At 51.1% G+C, this 17976-nt stretch overlaps 1 protein-coding gene across 9 annotated transcripts in view; it reads right to left on the reverse strand.

Annotated features, from left to right (window-relative positions):
- SYNE2 (spectrin repeat containing nuclear envelope protein 2) overlaps positions 1 to 17976 on the reverse strand; it is a 1823309-nt gene that overhangs the window by 433115 nt on the left and 1372218 nt on the right. For all 9 annotated transcript variants that reach the window (XM_069207355.1, XM_069207357.1, XM_069207362.1 and 6 more), the window contains one exon: positions 682 to 813. In XM_069207355.1, the coding sequence (XP_069063456.1) occupies positions 682 to 813 (132 nt within the window). The remainder of the gene's footprint in view (positions 1 to 681; positions 814 to 17976) is intronic.

Here is a 17976-nt window from a genome sequence, read left to right on the forward strand (position 1 = left end):
GGAGCACACAAAAGGAAACAGAAGTTCGCTTGTGGTCAAACGTATCAGCAGTTATGCAATTATCCATGTAAGAGGGTCGATGTCATGCATAGCACTCGACTACTGCCCAGCGAGATTGCACTGCATAGGAAATAAAAAGAAAAAGTAGTCTAGAAACCATGAGGAAAACATGGAGCCTTGTATGTTTTCTTTAGTTGGCCGGTGCGCTCGAGAAGGGATAAACACCGGAAAAGGCATGACGTATGCATGCCTTTCACAAATGAAATCAAGTAATTTTTTAAAAGGCAAGCCAACGAACAAGCAAAACTGATGGGGGTGTGGTGGGCGTGGTTAATAGCCCACAGAGAGATTACAGAAGGCTAGAGCGTTTGTGTGCTTGCCCCTAACAAAACAGGCTGAGCAAAAAAAAAGATAGCAATTTGTGAAATATTGGTGAACCTGGCATTTTAACCACTGCTAATATCACTGGGGTGAGTTTGCACTAGACAGACAGACCTGGCTTAATAATTTTCCCAACACAAGAACTGTGCAAGTAAAAATTCAGACACCATATAATTACAGAAAATCTTCCTGACATTCACAATGTACAATCACTAATAATCAGCTTCTTCTTATTATTAAGATATATACAGTACATGGCTTACTATTTGCATGGCCCAAAATTAGAAAACATAAGTGTACCTGGTAAAGGACAATTCTTTCTTCTAAACGTTCTTCTGTCTCCTCCACCAGCTTCACCGACGGCACAGTAGAACGTAAAGTCTCTAACTCTTTGTCAATAAATGCATAATTTTCATCGAATTCAACCCATTCCTTAAAACACAAACAAATTATCAAAATAAGTATCAAGGACATACTTAATGGTGCAAGTCAAATAGTTACCACTTAGACTATGTATGCGAAAATGAAAGGAGGCGTCATTTTACCTCCAAAAATGACAGAACAAAATGGAGCTAAAGGATTGTGAAGCCATTGAAATCTACACGGCTGGTTTGTTAGCTGTAAAATAATTGTTTGTGTTCAGTAGACCATATTTCACAAATAAAACGTTGTCTATGATCTGAGTTTAAAGTTGATGCACGGTTTTTGTATTGCAGCTGAAGAAATAAGTAATTTCCTCGATTATGGACCCTAGTTTTCACATTTATAAAGTAAAGCAAATTTCATTGTAGGTTTTTGTTAATAAACAGGCAAAATATAGCTAAATGGCTTAGCTCCCTATACTTACCCTGGTGCAAAATATTATCTCGAAGTTTAGAACAAAAGTCTCCTGCTACATGCTCTTATTTTGGCCCTACGATGAGGACTGTTATGCCAACAATATGAATGATTACACATTCTCTGATCACATCTTGTGTGAACTGAAGGTTATAAGATCAAAGGCTGCAAAGGTCAACACAGTATGAGGAAAATACAGTACGGTCAAACTAAGTGACAGGTTGTAGCTGCTAGATACATTTACAAACAGCAATAACTGGTCCTACATATTATATAAAACAATTTCTTCATGCTGTAATACAAGTGATCAGGAAAAATCTGACTTATTCTCTCTTAGTAATGTTATAGTTTAACTAAAGCACAAATCAATTACATGACAGCTAATGAATAATGCATGTTCTCTGATTATGAAACAGATTAAATCTTTGGCAGAAAATCCGTAGGATGGTCTGGAAGCAGGCAACTATGGCTAAACATCTCAAGCAACTAATTGGATAGATCAGACATTCTATTGGGAATAGACAATTTTGTTGAACAAAATGACTCAATTTACCCATTGTAGGAACTTGGATTATTAGTTGTGCAGCCTTCACAAGTAATAGGTCCACATTTCCTCTTACTGGGAACCAAGCACCACATTGTAGAGCTTCACTCTCTCAGGGTAGCGAGGCAGAGCAGTCCAAGGCCTCAATAAATGAATGTCCATTCAGTACTTTTTCCTTAGAAAATGGGCATGCACACTTACTACACACACTACTAAGTACTATGCTATAATTCATAAATATCTGCACTGGAAGATGGAAAATACTACAGATGACGTTGCACAATCACCTGTGACCCTCCCAAAAGGGGTGATACAACATATCAGTAAGTCTATTGGTTAGGTCAAGGGTCAAGTGTAACAAAGCACAGTTAAATTCAGCAGTTTGTACTTAAACGTAATCATGGAAAATAATAATCCTGATATATACACTTATTAATGTTAATAAAACACATACACTATGAGCAATACTTGTTGCCAACATCATGAAACCAATGAAGCATTTAAAATGAGCAAAACGTGCTAGTGTATTTTTTAATACATTTTTCAGCCATAAAGATCCAATTATATAAGAAGCCCCTAGAAAACACCACATTTAAATGACAATGCATTGCAACCATACACTTGGCTCATAGCGGGCACTTCAGGGAATGCATCTCCCTTAACCACTTTCAGGCCTTTCAGGCCATAATAACTGCAACCATAAACGCAACCCCTTGAGGACGCACAACTCCCACCTGTAGAGCAAAAAGCTCCAGCACTGGGAGTGCTTGAAAACATTAGGACAATCCTGGAAAGGTCCTTGAGTCTTGACCCCTGTAAACCTAGGGCCAGTACTTTGATAAAAAATTCTTGGGGGTAGCTGCTGCACTCCCGTAGCCCCCCCCCCCCCCCAAGGTCATTTGTGTAACATTGATGGTGCCCCATGCCAGTCTTGGGGGTCACCACATGCCACCAAATACATAAACAAAGCCCCACAGGAGCATTATGGGGCACTCCTCAGGGAGCAGTGAGTATTAAATGAAGGGCTCTCCCACTGTGCCTCGGAGAGCCACTGCAATTTCTGTTCTGCGTAGCCCTGCATCGCACAGCGTTTTCTGTCTTATTTGGTCCCACCCGGGCACCCTCATTGCCCCAAATGTTGATGTCCCGCCAGCTCCCATGCAGCAATCTCCAAGTGCGACCCCAGGAGCCAGAAGCTTCTTACTTTATCTTCAACAGTGGCTGCACCACTCCCCCAAGACACAGGCACCAGGAGCGAGGGGGGATGTGTATGGGGTCCTGGACACCTTTTTAGTAAAAACGGACCGGGCATGGGTGCCCAGGCCAGTAGAATGCCTGGGAGGGGGCCCCATGCACATCCCCTCCCTAAAGGAGGTAGATCCTGTGCCAACCCCTGGGCTCTATTTTGACTCCAGGGTTAACTGATGGACCAGCAGTGGAGACCCACGTACTTCGCAGCATTAGAAAAATCAAAGGCTACCAAACTTTAAAAAGCCATAACTCTGGCTCCGATGGCCCGATTTAGATTTTTCCTGTGCTCATTTCTCCTCTGCTTGCGAGCTACAGCTACCAGGGGCAGACCTCCATATTTCCAAAGTGATGCAGTCCACAGGGAGCTAGTTCTCCTGGCTACCTGCACCGGTCTTCTCCTGGTCTTGGTTTCTGTGCTCAAAAGTCCAAGGCTTTCCCTCAGCTGGTCCTCAGGGGATGTAAGGCGACCAGGCCCACTGGTGCATGGAAAACCCACTGGTTCTGGGGTCAACTGGGCAGAGTTCTTAATCCTTTCTGGGGATCAGGGGGTTCTTTCTTCCAGTTCTCCATGGGGATCCTAGGATCCAGCAGCGAAGCACAGAAAAATAAACAGGGAAGAAAGTCTCACCCCTTGTGCAAGAGCTTTTAAAGGTGAGAGGAAGGTTCCAGAGGTCAGACACCCCTGGCCAATCCTAGAGTGCCACGTCACCTCTCCACCCATGTCCCAACCTTCCTGCACAGCTTTCTGGGACAGTTCAAAATGGTGTCATCCAACAGTCACTGTTCACCTATGCTCCTGAGGTCTCAGCTCCGCCCTATGCTTACATAACTGCAAGGGCATTGTACACCAAAAATTCAAAGGGAGCCCCCTCCTGGGTTGGCTCCAGTTTTTTGGGCTCTCTCTTTTGTTCAGTGGGCCTTAGCAGGCCCATCCCTGGTACAGTGTGACAGGTGACTGATTAATGCAGATCATTCTGCCACACTCCTTTCCTTCTCAGGAGCTGGGTGAAGTACTGTTAATTGCTCCCTTTGTGTGAGGAGGCTTTTGTTCCTGCTGTTGGAGGGAATTAACCTGGCACAGGAGGGTGATAAAAGGCCTGGGCTCTGATCTTGAGCTGAGTTAGAGAAATATGACAATTCTAGATGACCCAAAAAGTGTACAGATATCATTTTGGAAATTGGAGAAATAATTATCTCTCACAGGTTACACCCTAATTCGAGATGTCAATGGTCTCCATAGGCCAAAGGGAAGTGAAACTGCACTTTAAGGCATGTGTACAATAAAGTGTCACTGCAGAGAAAACAGTAAATCACATTGACTTTCCCTATTAGTGTACACTAACAATTCCCAGGTCAGTATATAACCATGCAGAGTATCCATTGCACCAGGCTACCTGTGAGCATTACTGAGCTGTACACAAAAGTAGTCTCCTATATGCAGCTCGCACATGTGTGTAAACAGCCAACTGTTCTTTACCCCTGCTGCATCGCAGCAGCCTTATCCTAAAAGGCGGACACTGCAGGTGAACATGTGCAGTCTGTTTGCCATGTGATTACTGTGGGTGAGAATGAGATACATCTAGTCAGACTCACCCACAGTAAAAAGTCTAAAACTGGATGATAAAAATAAGCAAATAATCTTGGTGTAATCTCGGTGTACTGATTGGGCAGAACCCAACTGCAACACCTATGTCAAACAAATAGCCATCTAAACCTCCAAGATCCAAATACATCTGCACACCTCCTGTTTTTCCTGATCAGTAGCAGTGGGCGCTATTAGTTACACCTTGACAAAAATCTCAGATTCCCTGATAAATGAACAAGTTACTTACCTTCGGTAACGCTTATCTGGTACAGACTATATCTAGCTGCCGATTCCTTACCTTTAAACTCTCCCCAGGTGTCAGACTGGAACTGAAAGATTTTTTGTCAGTAGTACCCCTGCACACTGGTAGGTGGTGTCGATTGGCTCCGCATCCATCGTCAGTGTCATCCGTGCCGGAAATAGCACTGCAGTTCCTAAATAAGTGACACCCACCCATGCCAACATTAGTTTTTTTTCACAACCTTTCACGCCAGAAGCACGGAGCTAAGAAAAACACTGACAACTAGTGTGTCAAAACTAGGGCCCTGAAAGGGAAGTCGCTGCCCCTAGAAATCCATTCACAGAGCAGGAAGGATTGGTGGGTCAGTAAGGAATCTGCAGTTAGATATAGGCCGTCATTACAACATTGGCGGTAAATCCCACTTACCGCTGTGCAGAAGACCGCCAACACACCACTGCAGCAGCATAATTCTGCTACAGCTATTACGACCCACAGCTTGGAATCCGCCAAAATCCAGACACCCACACAAGTCCGCCACACCAAAGGTCAGTGATAAACTGGCGATAACAAAACCTCCACTGTCACGCCAACAGGAAAACGCCCACACTATCACGACCCACGAAACCACGCGGCGGGCTTTCAACCGCGGTATTCCATTGGTGGTACACACACATTTACAAAACACAACCACATTGGACAATTAAAAATACACACACCTGATACACATACACACACCACTCCCACACACACAATCCAATATTAAACACACACCCACATCACCCACAAACCCTTACGACCGGAATTGCAAAAGAAGGCCAGAGAGAGACACCACCAGAACACTAGCATCCACAGACACACATCATCACTCACACAACATCCACGTACCTCAGACAACACACAAACACATCCCCTCACACATCACAACACACACCACCCCACACATCACCCACACCACATCATGGCACCACAACGACACCCCAGGTTCTCAGAGGAGGAGCTCAGGGTCATGGTGGAGGAAATCGTCCGGGTAGAGCCACAGCTATTCAGATCACAGGTGCAGCACACTTCCATTGCTAGGAAGATGGAGCTATGGTGCAGGGTCGTCGACAGGGTCAACGCAGTGGGACAGCATCCAAGAACACAGGATGACATCAGGAAGAGGTGGAACGACCTACGGGGGAAGATGCGTTCCGTGGTCTCAAGACACCAGATTGCAGTACAGAGGACTGGCGGTGTACCCCCACCTCCTCCCCCACAACTAACAACATGGGATGAGCAAGTCTTGGCAATACTGCATCCTGAGGGCCTCGCAGGAGTAGCAGGAGGAATGGACTCTGGTAAGTCAACTCTTAACTATTATATCCCCCACCCTACCTGCATGCCATCACATACCCCCACCCTCACCCCCATCACTCCAACACCTCACAGATGTCCCACTATCACAACCCACCCTTCCCAACACCAAGCCCTGCATGCAACACCAAAGCATGGTCACCCATCACTAAAGCATGTCCACTACAGATACCCACACTGACCCCAAACCAAATATCACACAAGGACGTAGACAAGAATGCAAGCACTGGAGTACAGGGTCACTCACCAATTGCACACAATGGCACACACAGAAGCAATAATCATACCTTTACACACCTGCCGGACCCCTACCCAACATCACCGGATAGGAGGTTCCAGACATGTCCACTCCCCCTACAGAAAAGGCCCACAGTGATGACAGCAGCTCTGTACAACTGGATCAAGATGACCAGCCCGGCCCATCTGGGACCTCGGGACAGTCTGTTCCCCTGACACTGGCACAAGCCACCACAGAGCCTCCCCCCTCAGGAAACACCAGCACAGCACCCACCCAACGGGCCCATCCCTCTGTCCCCAGGACACGTCAAGCAGCAGTGTGTCCACCACTAGAGGAAACCCCTGGCAAACCCACCACCCCAAGAAAATCAGGGACCTGGGGGCAGTGGCAGTAGGCACACGGTTCAGGGGAGAGAGTCACAGGAAAACAGGGGAAATGGGAGGACTGCTGGGCGACAGGGGGAGGATAGGCCCAGGAACCCACTCTCCACGAGGCCCTCTCCAACATCATGGGAGTGTACCATCATTCCCAGGAGACAATGGCAACGGTACTGGCCAACTTTCAGGAGACCCAGTGGCTGCAGGAGGAACACTATCTGGGGATCAGGGAGGAACTCAAGTCCATCAACACAACCTGGGTCACCATTGTAGGGGTGTTGCAGGACCTTGTCAACACCAGGAGGGACACTGTGGCACAAGGGGCCCCTGACACTAGTGTGGACGATGAACAGCCCACCACCTCCGCCGGTGCTAGTGGACAGGAGGCACCGCCACAGGACCACGACACCAGCACCCCACCCCCTGCAGATGGAGAGCCACCCCGCAAACGGTCCCTGAGATCCAGGACCAAGACAGAGAACATTGCCAAGACCCCTGCCAGGAAATGAGACCCCCCTGAATGTCATCCTTCTGTCCCACTTTGTCACCCTGTCCATCCTTAAACTACCCTGGATCCACTTCCTATGCCCCTTTGGACAATGCACCTGTGAAAAAAATAGACTGGACTCTGCCATGGACATTCCTCCACCATCACCCCTCACCATTTTACAACCCCCTCCACTTATTTGCACAAAAATAAACACACATCAATCACAAAACAATCTGGAGTCAGTCTGTGCTTTCACAAATGTGTATTTACAATAACTATGGAATATAGCAATGTCAATTTTATTGTCGACATACCGATGTAACACAGTACTAGTCCATGAGGAAATATAGCAGAGGTCACACATTGGGGCCCACATCTGTGAAATGGAAAGCCAAAGTGAAAAGCCAGAGTCCATACACTGAGTGAAAGTGACAGACTTATGATAGTTCAAACAATAGTATGAGATGTGTGAGGCAGTGATATATTCTTACCTGTGTCTCACTGGAAGTATTGCTGGACGTTGTTTCTGTTGTCGATATCCTCTTCTTCTGCCTCCTCTTCTTCACTGTCCACAGGCTCCACAGCTGCCACAAGACCTCCAGCTGGACCATCCTCCTGCAGAAAAGGCACCTGTCGTCGCAAAGCCAGGTTGTGCAGCATACAGCAGGCCACAATGATCTGGCACACCTTGTTTGGTGAGTAGTAGAAAGAACCACCTGTCATGTGGAGGCACCGGAACCTGGCCTTCAGGAGGCCGAAGGTTCTTTCTATAACCCTCCTAGTTCGCCCATGTGCCTCATTGTAGCGTTCCTCTGCCTTGTCCTGGGATTTCTCACTGGGGTCAGTAGCCATGACAGGTTGGGGTACCCAGAGTCACCTGCAAATGTCGAGGGACAACTGTTAGACACAAACTAACCCATAGGGACAACCCCAGACCCAGACAACTATTCACAGGGTATAGGCTCCTTGTCCTCACCTGTTAGCCACACATGGTGCCTCTGGAGTTTCCCCATCACATAAGGGATGCTGCTATTCCTCAGAATGTTAGCGTCATGCACTGAGCCAGGAAACTTGCCATTCACATGGGAGAGGTACTGGTCGGCCAAACACACCATCTGCACATTCATTGAATGGTAGCTCTTCCTGTTTCTGTACACCTGTTCACTCCTGCGGGGGGTACCAAGGCCACATGTGTCCCATCAATGGCACCTATGATGTTGGGGATATCTCCCAGGGCATAGAAGTCACCTTTCACTGTAGGCAAATCCTCCACCTGAGGGAACACGATGTAGCTGCGCATGTGTTTCAAAAGGGCTGACAACACTCTGGACAACACGTTGGAGAACATTGGCTGGGACATCCCTGATGCAATGGCCACTGTTGTTTGAAAAGACCCACTTGCCAGGAAATGGAGTACTGACAGGACCTGCACTAGAGGGGGGATCCCTGTGGGATGGCGGATAGCTGACATCAGGTCTGGCTCCAACTGGGCACAGAGTTCATGGATTGTTGCACAATCAAGTCTGTAGGTGACTATTACGTGTCTCTCTTCCATTGTCGACAGGTCCACCAGCGGTCTGTACACGGGAGGATGCCGCCATCTCATCACCTGCCCCAGCGGACGTGCCCTATGGACGAGAACAGCGAGCAGAGAGTCAGCCAACACTGAGGTATCACAAATTGTCATTAGCACACATTTATTAATCCGCAATGTGCCTGTTACTGTGTGTATGCAAGGCCTACATAGGTGTGACGCAGTTATTATTCTTGCCATGTGGCCCCCTGAAATGGCGGGAGCCTGACCTGTAAGGTGGGACAAGGGGATATGAGGTAACTGCGCTGGCGTTCTACACCGTCGATGTAGGCGGTCGAAGACAGAGGCGCAATCCTGCATTGGTTAACATTGGACCCTATGGGTCCGAGGAGCCAATGACGATGTACGCCGGCGGTGACGGTACGCACCGCCGCGGATGTGACCGCCATTTTCTCTCTGTTCACTCACTTGATACCTGACCTTCAACAGGAGAGGACCTACACTGCAAGTGCTGCTGTGACCTCAGTCTGGAAGCGACAATGGCTCATGTGTCTGGGGAAAGGGCCCCTACCCTCACTTCGGAGGAGTTGGAGAAGTTAGTGAATGGGGTCCTCCCCCAGTACACGCTACTCTACGGTCCTTCAGACAAACAGGCGAGTACACTGTGAGCATGCTGCATAGGAGTGGTGTGGATGGAAGATACATGGGGGAGGGGGACTGAGGCCTCCATGTGCGGACGGTGAGTGTATGTGCGTCAGGGCAAGGGTGGGCCAATGACTATGATGGTCTGGACGTTGAAAGATTTACCTTTTCCCCTGTACTATTCCTCTAGGTCAGCGCCCACCAGAAGAAGGATATTTGGCGTGCCATCGCCAAGGAAGTCCGGACCCTGGGGGTCCACCACAGACAGAGCACCCGCTGCCGGAAAAGATGGGAGGACATTCGCCGCTGAAGCAAGAAGACGGCGGAGGCCTAGCTGGGGATGGCCTCCTAATGTGGGAGGGTTGCCCGTCGCACCATGACCCCCCCGATGTTCCGGATCCTGGCGGTGGCGTATCTGGAGTTGGATGGGCGCTTGAAGGCATCACAGCAGCCACAAGGGGCTGAGTACAGACACATTCATGTGACTCTGCGCGCATTGCGAGGTGCCTGGGTGGGGAAGGTGGGCAGTGGGTTCCCCTAGGCAAGGGCGAAGTTTGTAGGCAAGGTCCCTTGTGAGACAGGCTATGTGGCACCCCAACCCCACCAGTGGTAAGAGCCATCTACACCTAGTCAGGCTCCTGTGACTTCCATGTGTGCAGCAATTGGGCATAGGCCTTGTACCCCATGGCCTTGTGAATAATCTAGGAACTGTTAGTGCATGGCGTAGTGCTGAGGTCGCAGTGTTTGTAGTGTCCGCCAACAGTAGTGGTATTGCATGCACTGAACATGTCTTTCTTCTGTCTCCCCCCCCTTTTTTTGTGGTCTCCCTGTTCAATAGCAATAGCATCATCTGGCAGAGGAGCAGTGGCACCGGAGCAGGAGGGAGCTGCATCCCACTTGGCCCTGGATGGCGAAACAACAGAGTCTGAAGCCACCAGTGGGACGCAGGGTGAGGGGAGCTCCACGGCTGGGACAGGAGGTGACAGCAGCGACAGCGACTCCTCCTCTGATGGGAGCTCCCTTGCGGTGACGGGCCCGCTGTGCCCCCGGTACAGCCGCCACCCTGCCCTAGCAGCACCGCCCTCCCAGCAGCCCCTCAGCGTGTGTCCTGTGCCCGCTCACCCAGGAGGGTGGGCATCTCCTTCGCCCCAGGCACCTCAGGCCCTGCCCCAGTCAGCCCTGCTGCCCTCAGTGAGGAGGCTATTGACCTCCTGGGATCCCTCACTGTTGGGCAGTCTACCATTGTGAATGCCATCCAGGGTGTTGAGAGACATTTGCAACAAACAAATGTATACCTGGAGGGCATTCATTCTGGCCAGGCAGCCCAACAGAGAGCATTTCAGGCTCTGGCCTCAGCACTGATGGCAGCCATTGTCCCTGTGTCCAGCCTCCCCCCTCCAACTTTCTCCGCCCAGACCCAATCCCCGGTACCTCAGCCTATCCCAAGCACACCATCAGACCAGCATGCATACACCTCAACACACAAAAGTGGCTCAGGCAAACATAAGCACCACACATCCCACAGGCACTCACACAAGCATCATACCCATGCAGACATACCAACATCCACTGCCTCCACTGTGTCCCCCTCCTCCACGTCTCCCTCTCCCTTCCAGTCTCGTCTCCACTCACATCTGCATGCACTACATCTTTAGCCACTACCTCCATCACCAGCACGCCCATCACCACACATCACCACACACCGCTCACGTGCACTCACCACCCACACTACCATTCACATATCCCCTGTGTCCTCTCCCAGTGTGTCTGTGAGCCCTCCTCCCAAAGTACACAAACGCAGGCACTCACCCACCCAACAGCCATCCACCTCACAACAGCATCCAGCCCATGCACCTTCGCCCAAATTCAGCAGACGTACACCTCCTACAACCACTACCTCTTCCTCCACTCCTAAACCCCCTCCATCTACCCATCCAAGTGTGTCTAAAAAACTTTTCCTGGCTAATATTGACCTCTTCCCTACACCTCCCCCCCCGTCCATCCCCTAGGGCCAGGCTTTTCAGGTACCAACCCAGCACCTCAGCTACCACATCACCAGGCACAGTGGTGCCAGCAACTGCGGGTTATTGGAATGCACCAACCATCAGGGCTGCCAGTGGGCCTCGGAGGGAGGGCAAGGACATTCCACCATCTGCAAAACTTAAAAAGTTGCCCACATCCCAGAGGGAGAAGCCGAAAACACCTGCTACCAAGGGCTCAGGGAAACCGAAAGGGGATATTGGCAAGACAGCAGCGCCACCATCCAAGATGGGGAAGGGCCAGAAGGTGAAGGGCAGGTCAGGAGAGGGCATGGTGGCACCGACTGAAGGACCAGTGTCACACCTTCTGTCCACGTCGACGCCAACCTGTACGGCGGAGAAGACCGCCAGCTGCACTGCCATCTGCACTGCCACAGAGCCCGCCACCAGCACCGCTGTCACTGAGCCCGCCACCAGAACCGCAGTCACTGAGCCAGCCTCCAGCACGGCTGCCACTGAGCCCACCACCAGCACCGCTGCAACGAAGCCCGCCGCCAGCACTGCCGCAACAGAGCCCGCGCCAGCACCGCTGCCACTGAGCCCGCTGCCACTGAGCCCGCCGCAAGCACCGCTGCCACTGAGCCCGCCGCAAGCACCGCTGCCACAGAGCCCACCGCAAGCACCGCTGCCACAGAGCCCGCCGCAAGCACCACCGCAACTGACACTGCCGCAAGCAACGCCAGCGGCCCGCGACATCCTGAGCCAGTGGCACCACCGCAGACATGGCTGCCATCCCCAGTGGTCAGTCGTCCAAGGCTGGTACTGAGTTCCAGGAGCCTGGGCAGCTTCAATGATGCATCACTTTAAGTGGAGAGATACAGCCACTACCTCTGTCCTTGGCAGGATGAAGCACTCTGGGCACAAAGTCCCCTCCAGAACCAGTGGAGAAAGACATCCACTACCTCTGTCCTTGGCAGGATGAAGCACTCTGGGCACAAAGCCCCCTCCAGAACCAGTGGAGAAAGACATCCACTACCTCTGTCCTTGGCAGGATGAAGCACTCTGGGCACCATGCCCCTCCATAATCAGTGGAGAAAGACATCCACTACCTCTGTACTTGGCAGGATGAAGCACTCTGGGCACCATGCCCCCTCCAGAACCAGTGGGGAAAGACATCCACTACCTCTGTCCTTGGTAGGATGAAGCAATCTGGGCACAAAGCCCCATCCGGAACCAGTAGAGAAAGACATCCACTACCTCTGTCCTTGGCAGGATGAAGCACTCTGGGCACAAAGCCCCCTCCAGAACCAGTGGAGACTGTTATCCACTTAAAAGACTGTGGCTTTGCACTCCCTAGGATAAAGCAGTGGGCAAACCACCCACTGGAAAGACTTGACAGACTGTAGCTTTGCACTCCCCAGGATAAAGCAGTGGGCAACCCACGCACTGGAAAGACTTGAGCGACTGTGGCTTTGCACTCCCCGGGATACAGCAGTGGGCATGGAGCCCCCTCGGGGAGCAGTGGCATTGTGTGTTCATCAGGCGGAGGTGCGCCCTCCCCCTCCCCCTGAGGTGCCTGTTTATTTTCCATCTGATGCCCCTCCAGTGTTCTCTCCGTTTGGAGTCAGGTATCGAGTGTGGGCCTCGCCCATGCACTTTTGGCCCAGTGGTACACGGACAATGATTGGTGCACTATCCGGACATGTGTAGTTGGTGTACATAATTGTATATACTGTTATTAGAGTTTTAAGTACTGGATTTTTATTGATTACAATCGTTCAAATCAATTCCTTTGGTCCTTGCATTATTGAAGTGGGGGTGGGAGGTGTATATGTAATGTTGCAGCATGTATTTGTGTGTATGGTGTTGTGGGTGAGGGTGGGGTTGGGGGTGTTGCGTGTTGCGTGTCACTCTCTTTCCCTCCCCCTCCCCTGTGTTGTAGGTGCAGTGCTCACCGTGGTCGTCGCCGCCGTCTCTGGAGCTCCTGATAGAGGAGCAGGAAGACCATCGCCGGCAGGATGTGAAGTTCTGGCTCCATGGCGTACTGGTTCCTCGTGGGGTGTGGAGAGGTGAGTGATTTCCCCTTCTGTGTACTGTTTCTGCTGTGTTTTTGATCGCGTTGGTTCCGCCTGTGAAAAGGTGGCGGATTGGCATCTTGTGATAGGGTGGGCGGTACATTGTCTTCCGCCTGTCTGATGGCAGTTACCGCCGCGCTGTTTGTTTGTACCGCCGTGGCAGGCGGAGTGTTAAAGTGGCTGTCTATGTTGGCGGTTTCCACCACGGTCGTAATCCCATTTTCTTTTCCGCTGGCCTGTTGGCAGTATTACCGCCACTTTAACACCGACCGCCAGGGCAGAAATGAGAGACATAGGGGGTCATTCGCCAGGGTCGCGAATGACGGAAGCACCGCCAACAGGCTGGCGGTGCTTCCATGCCCATTCTGACCGCGGCGGTAAAGCTGCGGTCAGAAAACTGGGACCGGCGGTTTCCCGCCGGTTTTCCCCCGGCTGGGCCAATCCGCCAGGGCAGCGCTGCAAGCAGCGCTACCATGGGGGTTCTGACCCCCTTCCCGCCAGCCTGTTTCTGGCGGTTGTCATCGCCAGGAAGAGGCTGGCGGGAACGGGTGTCTTGGGGCCCCTGGGGGCCCCTGCCACTGGCATGGGTAGTGCAGGGGCCCCCTAACAGGGCCCCATGAAGCTTTTCACTGTCTGCCTAGCAGACAGTGAAAAGCGAGACGGGTGCACTGCACCCGTCGCACCGCCGCAACACCGCCGGCTCCTGTGTTTTGGCCCCCATTCCCGCTGGGCCGGCCGGCGCTAACTAGTTTAGCGCCCACCGGCCCAGCGTGAATGTCCGAATGCGGGAAGCGGTATTTTGGCCGCATGGAGGCCAAATGCCGGTTCCCGCCTGGCGGGCGGCTACCGCCGCCCGCCAGAGTCGGAATGAGGGCCATAGTCTCTAATAAATAAGGTGATACCAAAGGTAAGTAACATGTTCATCTTATATAGCCTTTTAGCTGCAGATCCCTTACCTTTGAATAAATACTCAAGCAATCGCATCCCTGGAGGTGGGTCTGTTATCCAATTTCAAACAGGAAAGACCTGCAGGACCGAATTGAAGTGCCCGTCCCTATGGACCTGAATGTCCAGGCAGTAGAGTTTGGCCCTAGTGTGAAGCACCACTTTGTCAGGATAAATAGAGAGGTAGGGCAGCTTAGATGATAAGACCTGCAGCTTGCTCACCCTGCGGGCGGATATAATTGCCACAAGGAAGACTGTTTTCAATGTGAGAAACCTGAGGGGACAGTTGTGGAGAGGCTCGAAAGGAGCACACATCAAAAAGGTCAGAACCAAATTAACATCCCATTGGAGAATAATGAATGGTGATGGAGGGAAGAGATGAGTACAACCTTTGAAGAACCTATGTACAATAGGAGACTTGAACAAGCTGGTTTCATCAGGCAACTAGAAGATAAAAAACATTCAGAGTGTCCAAAGCAGGCCCTGCTGGGCAAGGAAAGAATGAACTGTAGGACCTCAGAAAGAGGGTCAGAAAGGGGATTAACAGACTTGTCTGTGTACCATGCTGCAAATTTATTGCAATGACAGGTGTTTACTGATTTGTTGGAGGGACGCCTGGCTGCCAAGATGACATTTCAGACTTCAGGAGGAAGGTCAAAATCTGTCAACTGCCACCAATCAATATCCTCACAAGAAGGCGGAGAGTGGACAGGTTGAGGTGAAGAACCCTCCTGCTGCTGCAACAGAAGATCTTCCCAAGGGGCAGTCTGATTGGAGGATCGACAAACATGCTCAGCAGCTCGGAAAACCAGACTCTCCGTGCCCAGTCCGGAGTCACAAGGATTATTTGGGCCCGGTCGTTCCTGATCTTTAGAACTCTGGGCAGGAGTGGTATGGGCGGAAAGAAATACAGGAGGCCTGAATTCCACGTGAGACAAAAAGCATCGCCAAGTCAGTGCTACCTTGGAGACCCCAGCGTGCAAAACTGCTGACACTGTGCATTCCTCGGCGTGGGCGAAGAGATAAAACAAAGGCTCTCTCCACTGCTGAAAGAGACCTTGTGCCGCCTCCGGGTGGACACACCATTTGTGATCCGCTAGACATTTTTGGCTAAATTTGTCTGCTCTGGTGTTCAGGGAGCCTGCCAGATGTTGAACCACCAGAGATACGCCCTGATGTTCCAGTCAAACTCAACGGCAAAGAGCCTCTTCACAAAAGGTCCACAACCCCACCCTGGCCTGCGTGTTGCAGTACCACATGGAGTGGTGTTTTTCGTGAACACTTGTGCTATGTTTTCCTTGATAAAGGGATGAAAGGCTTTTAATGCCAGTCAGATCGCACAGAGCTCCAGCATGTTGATGTGGAGCCCACCTTCCACCAGAGACCAGATTCCTCTGATCTCCACCTCTCCCAGATGGCCTTCCCATCCCAGGAGTGATGCATCTGTCACTGGTGTCAGATGTGGTCGGGGAAGGGAGAGGGATCCGCCTCTGACACAATCGTGATTTGCCACTGCAGATTGTTCGCATTTCCCTTTGATATCTGGACTTTGTTGCAGACATTCCCTTGATGCTGCACCCACTGGAACTTCAGGTCTCACTGCAGAGCCTGCATATGCCATCTGGTATGTGTCACTAGCAGGATGCAGGAGGCCATGAGCCCCAGCAGCCTCAGAGTCGTCATTCTCACCAAAATACAGGATGGAGGCTGACACATCAGTATCATAGCCTGAATATCCTGGACTCGTTGCTTGAGCGGATAAGTCCAAAACTGCACTGTGTCAAGAAGAGCTCCGATAGAAGGGTACGTATGAGAGGCAGTCAGGTGTGACTTTCCCAGTTTTATAGTGAACTCCAGTGAATGCAGGAGGTCTGCTGTCTGGAGGTGGGAGACGTCAGCCTGGGGCGAGCCTGCCTTCTACAACCATTCATCAAGATAGGTGAAGACTGATACCCCAGATATCCATACATAAACTGTAAACAACGCCATCACCTTGGTGAACACCCAATGTAAGGCCAAAGAGGAGTACAGTGAACTGAAAGCACTCGTGGCCTCACATGAACTGCAATTAATGTCTGTGGGCAGGCAGGACGAGTATATGGAAATAAGCGTCCTGCAAGTCAAATGCTACCAAACAGACTCCTCAGTCCAGGGCAGATATAACCTGAGCCAGAGTGAGCATCTTGAACTTCTCCTTTTTGAGGAAGAGATTGAGGATTGAAGGTCTAGGACAGGGAGAGTGCCTTGTCCTTTTTGGGGACCAGAAAGTAGCGGGAATAGCAACCACGACCTACTTCTAGCACGGGTACCCTCTCTATGGTTTCCATGGCAAGAAAGTTGCAACTTTCTCGCAGAGAAGGGATAAATAATCCTCTGTCATCCGGTCAAAAGCTGGGTGGCATGGATGGAAGGGTAGTCACGAAGGGGAGGGAGTAGCCCCTTCAGACTATCTGCAAAACCCACCTGTCTGAAGTGATGGACTGCCAGAGGAGCAGGTGATGGCAGATCCTGCCTCCGACTGGTCCTTAGTGGGGACGTGTCGGACTAGGAAGGTTTGAAGGCAGATGCAGAGGGGGGATGGTGGACTGGCCAGACCACTGGCTCCCTGATCAAAGAGGATTGTGGATCCCACGTCCCTGACTATGCATGGGTTGGGCAGCTTGTGTGGCACGGTGGTTGGAGGGGAAACAACATGATTGGGCACCACTTTCATAGCCAAGAAAGGGGTGAAACAGACTGAAGGGGATGAGGGGCCACCGCGAGGCCCAAAGGCCTGGCTATAGTATGAGAATCCTCGATGCCTCGATTGCTGAGTCTGCTTTGTCTCCAAAGAGACGGGTGCTATCAAAGGGCATGTCCATGAGATTAGCTTGGACATCTCCCCAAAAAGCCAGGCGTCCTCAACCAGGCATTATGCCTAAGGGCCACCGTCGATGCAACTGCTCTGCCAAGTGAGTCGGTCATGTCCAGTCCACAGCAGATCATGAACTTTGCTGCACTCTCCCACCAGCATCTGCTTGGGAAAGTACAGCCCGGGACCTGTGGCAGCACTTGCACAACCGTATCCTACAGCATCAGGGTCATCTAGTTGGTATTCCAAAGGGTCCAGCGACCACTCCATACTCTCACCATACCCATAGGCATAAAGGTCAGGATCCAACCTAGGGAAGGAGATCCCTGTCAAAGTCAGAATCTGCATTGGGCGATGTCGTTCCGACTCCGGGTCAGAGTCAGGAATGAGTATGGGGTCGGCGTCGAATGTGGGTTAGACCGATGTCGGGAGCGTCAGCTTCTGTACTGGCGCCAAAGAAGGTCGCAATGGAATGACAGGCATTGGCTCGAATCTGGAAACAAATCCTGGGGTGCTCTCCGTAGCCAAGGCTGAAGTGCCGGCATGGAACCCACGGAGGTCCATGGTGACCCTACTGGGTCTGGAGGCATCACAGGAGGGTCGGTCTGACCAAAAATAAGGCACATGGCCTCATAAAACTCCCTGAGTTGGGA

Source organism: Pleurodeles waltl, chromosome 9 (assembly GCF_031143425.1).
Source record: "Pleurodeles waltl isolate 20211129_DDA chromosome 9, aPleWal1.hap1.20221129, whole genome shotgun sequence".
In the NCBI taxonomy this organism is placed as follows: Eukaryota; Metazoa; Chordata; class Amphibia; order Caudata; family Salamandridae; genus Pleurodeles; species Pleurodeles waltl.